The sequence below is a fragment of the Gracilinanus agilis genome, chromosome 1 (genome assembly GCF_016433145.1).
Source record: "Gracilinanus agilis isolate LMUSP501 chromosome 1, AgileGrace, whole genome shotgun sequence".
Classification (NCBI taxonomy): domain Eukaryota; kingdom Metazoa; phylum Chordata; class Mammalia; order Didelphimorphia; family Didelphidae; genus Gracilinanus; species Gracilinanus agilis.
The window spans coordinates 595905877-595910100 of record NC_058130.1 but is presented as its reverse complement, the minus strand read 5'-3'; the positions used below and the strand labels follow the sequence as shown (position 1 = coordinate 595910100).

The 4224-nt window shown below is 37.4% G+C and overlaps 1 protein-coding gene across 1 annotated transcript in view; it reads right to left on the bottom strand.

The window, feature by feature from the left end:
- Nucleotides 1-3319: 3319 nt before the first annotated feature.
- Nucleotides 3320-4224, bottom strand: part of MBOAT1 (membrane bound O-acyltransferase domain containing 1) — a 138790-nt gene continuing 137885 nt past the window's right edge. The window contains exon 13 of the mRNA XM_044658130.1: nucleotides 3320-3440. Coding sequence (XP_044514065.1) covers nucleotides 3320-3440 — 121 coding nt within the window. The remainder of the gene's footprint in view (nucleotides 3441-4224) is intronic.

The following is a 4224-nucleotide window of genomic DNA, read 5'->3' as shown; positions in this document are numbered from 1 at the left end:
AGTTTATAACAAAAAATGAAATAATTAATGCTTGTGTATTGCATGATTCCAGATGTTGAAGAATATAAAAACTTATACTCTACTTGTACTAAAATGTTTTTTTAGTGGGTCAGAGGGCTTCAATGAGTTAGTTTCTCTATTCTATTGTACTTCATCTCTGCTCAGAAATAAGAGAAGCAAACAGTTGAGAACATAAGATTAGACTTTGGAAGATATAAATTCTATCCCCCATTTCATAAATGACCCATTCACTTGACTCTAAGATGACACCATTCAGTTTCTCTCTTGGAAATGAGACATTTTAATATAGTGAAACATTGTTATAATATTCCTCACTTTCATATGGATTTGGTTATACTACAAGATCAAATCACATCCTCAGTGTAAATAGAGTGACATACAGTTCACTTCTTCCTCTGGAATTCCTCTAGACTAGCCTAGTTAATACATATTTATTAAGAACAGTGGTAATTGTAGATACAAAGAAAGACAAAGACAGTCTTTGCTCCAAGGGAGCTCACAGTTTATTGGAAGAGAGAACATGTAAACAATTATGTGCAAACAAGATATATTCTGGATAAATCAGAAATAAGCAACAGATAAAGGCCCTGGAATTAAGGGGTATTGGGAAAAACTTCACATAAGAGAAAGGATTTTAGCTAGGACTTGAAGGAAGTGATGGAAGCCAAGCGATAGAAATAAGCAAGGAGAATATTCCAGGCATAGGGGGAAGCCAATGAAAATACTGGGAATGAGGAGATAGACCATCTTATTTGAGGAACAAAGAAATCAGTGTCACTAGATTGAAAGGGCATATGAGAGGATGCAAAGTATAAGAAGGTTGGAAAAGTGGGAGGTGGAGGTGGAGGAATCTGAACATCAAACAGAGGACTTTATCTTTGGTCTTAAAAATGATAGAAAGCTATTGGAATTTGTTGAAGGTGGGGTGGGGACGGGGAGAACAGTGATATGGTTCAACTTGTGCTTTAGGAAGATCATTTTGACAGCTGAGTGAAAATTGGATTGGAGTAGGAAGAAATGTAAAGTATGGAGGCCAACAAAAAAATTATTTCAATAATCCAAGCATGAGGAGATGTGGGCCAGCACTGAGATGGTGGCAGTGTCAGAGGACAGAATGGGGCATATGAGAGGAATGTTAATAAAGTTAATAGACCCTGTCAAGAAATTGGATATGGGGGTGAGAAAGAGTGAGAAGCTGAGGACGACATTTGGGTTGTGAACCGGGAGGACTGGGAAGCTAATGGCATATTCACTAGTAATAGGGAAGATGAGAAGAAAGAAGGGTTTGGGAGGAAAGTAATGAGTTCAATTTTGTTTTAGATCTTTTGAGATTAAGACATCTGTGCAACATCCAGTATGAGATATCTAAAAAGCAGTTGGAGATGTAAGATAGGAGGTCAAGAGAGAGGTTAGGGCTGGATAATAGATCTGAGATTCATCTGATTAAAGATGACAATTGAATCTATGGGAATTGATAAGGGACCAGGACAGAGCCCTGTGGGATACTGTAATGTAAGTGCTACTTTTATTTTAACAGACCTTTTATTAGGCTATCAATCTAACTAAATGGTAAAAAGTGGATGACAGCATTAGTTAAAAAGAACTCTGAACTCCTCAGAAGAAAGGTACTGCATGAAGAATCAATCATTATTTCAGCAATAAAAGAACACATTTTTAAAGCAATTTCCGTGCCTCCAAATGATGATAGCCTCAAGAGGAGCCAATACCACAGTGAGAGGCAATAAAATGAGTAGGAAACATGTCAAAGAATTATAACATTCAATGTGAAGGCACAAATAAAATCTCATATTTTTCTTGTTAAAAATAATTGCTCTTTTAAATTGAGCCCACTTATATAAACAAAAATAAATTCTTCCATTTGGAAATACTTCCTTCAATATGCATAAGGCTACCTTACAATATTGAGGAAAAAATTCATTTCCCACTTGTCAACAGAACCATTTCCCCTACTTCTAAACCATTTAATCAGGATCATACACTGTTGTTGCAAGGTATTATTATTATTATTATTATTATTATTATTATTATTATTATTTTCATTAACCTTAACAGTCCATTTTATTCTTCCCAAAACAACATTAACCAATAGAAGTTTCCAAAGGGAATTACAACACATTATCTGAGAGCTTTCTATCAAGATTTTGAAAAGAAAATTGTTTGTTCAACCGTTACATTCTATCCTGATGATTCAGCTAAAAATAAAGTTGCATTTATTCAGCTATGCCACTTCAGAAATTGAAAATCAGCAATGCACTCTCGTTCACTTACAACTCAGACAAATTAAGGATAAAAAAAATCAAATCTATAGCAACTGGATGTTGTTATCCATCACCTGTGGGGGGGGGGGCAGATTAAGATAAACTTTAGATTACTTATGTTGTTTTTGGTATTTTCCTTCAAAGGGGGACAGGCTTCATTTAGTAGAGTGAACATTTGGCCTTCACTGGACTGTCCATGACTAAACAGTCCTCTCAATATAAATGACCAATGTTAGTACATGAGGTGTCCTCAATTCACATATGGGTTCAGTTCACAATAGGAAATCATTACACCTCTGGAAAAAATGCAGCCTACTCAAAGAGCAATCCTAAATTGCTAATCCATAACTATTTTCTGTGGTAACTCTGCCGGGCAAAGGATTCTGTCCAGACCTCAGTCCAACCAGGTCCTCTGTCTCCATCTTCAGTGGAATAATAAAAAAGTGCCCCTAAAACAGCAGGTGTCACTGCAAGAAAGTCAGAGTCTCCAAATCAGTATCCCAGTCCTGAGTATTTTCTGGCATGAGAATGACATGACAAACTGGGATAGTCTTCTCTGCATTCTCCCTCTTCCTGCCGGAGCCCACACCAGTGTTCTCAACATCCAGATTCTTGTGGTCAAACACCATGGTTGAGCCAAGATATGAAGCAATGCCCTAAACAGCCAAAGAATAAACAACCCAAGAGGAGCTGCTTCTCTAGCTCTTATACTTCCTCTAACACACACACACACACACACACACACACACACACACACACACACACACACAAATATCCTATAAAATATTAAAAACAACCTGTACAGATGACTGATTTAAATACATGAAAAAGACTGAATAAAAAATATTCCCTGTGTTTAAAGTCAGAAGCCTGTAAACCTTGTCTTTAGGCCTCCTAATTGGGTCACTGATGGTCACTTGAGCCCGAGACCTTTATGAATGTTTTAACATTATAAAATACACACCGCTGTTTCTTTTCTGGTGCAAGTATTTTGCTTGCTCAAGTTTCCTTGTGGCATATTAGGATTTTTTCTTGTTATTAAAAGAGTTCAGAGTCTGAGACTGTCTTTTGGCTTGTGGTTTGATGGGCAGAATTAGTAATATCAGGAGGCTTACGATGTGTAGATGAAAATACAATGATCTAGGAATAAAAACACAAGAAACAATTTTATCCATAATGACATAAATGCAGTCAGACATTCTTAGCATTGCTAGATCACAATTAGTAGAAGAATATATTGAGTTGTTTTCTAGTAATAATGCTGCCCTTATCCACCAAAAGGCACATATTCGAGATTAATGGCATGTGTTTGCAAGACAACTCATCATGGCTAAGGCAATAAGCTGAGGGCTTTGAAGGGAGCAACCTAGTAGTTGACTAGTAAGGATATTGACTTCACGGACCTTCACTCATTTCCTTCATACTCACTGAATTAATCACTCAAATGTTTGTCGAATGAATGCACAAACTAGCAAAAGAAACATACTAAGTTAGAAGTACAACATAGAAGTAGAAGACCAATGATATTGAATATATTCTGATATGTACGTCCCAAACAATAATATACCTTTATATACCCTATATCATTAGTAGGTTTAATTTAAGTCGAAGGGTTCAATTAGAAGGGTCCAATTCAGGGGCAGCTGGGTAGCTTAGTGGATTGAGAGCCAGGACTAGAGATGGGAGGTCCTAGGTTCAAATCTGACCTCAGACACTTCCCAGCTGTGTGACCCTGGGCAAGTCACTTAACCTCCATTGCCTAGCCCTTACCATTCTTCTGCCTTGGAGTCAATTCAAGACAGAAGGTAAGGGTTTTAAAAAAAAGAAGAAGGAGGAGGAGGAGGAGGAGGAGGAAGAAGAGGAGGAAGAAGAGGAAGAGGAGGAGGAGGAGGAGGAGAAGGAGAAGGAGGAGAAGGAGGAGAAG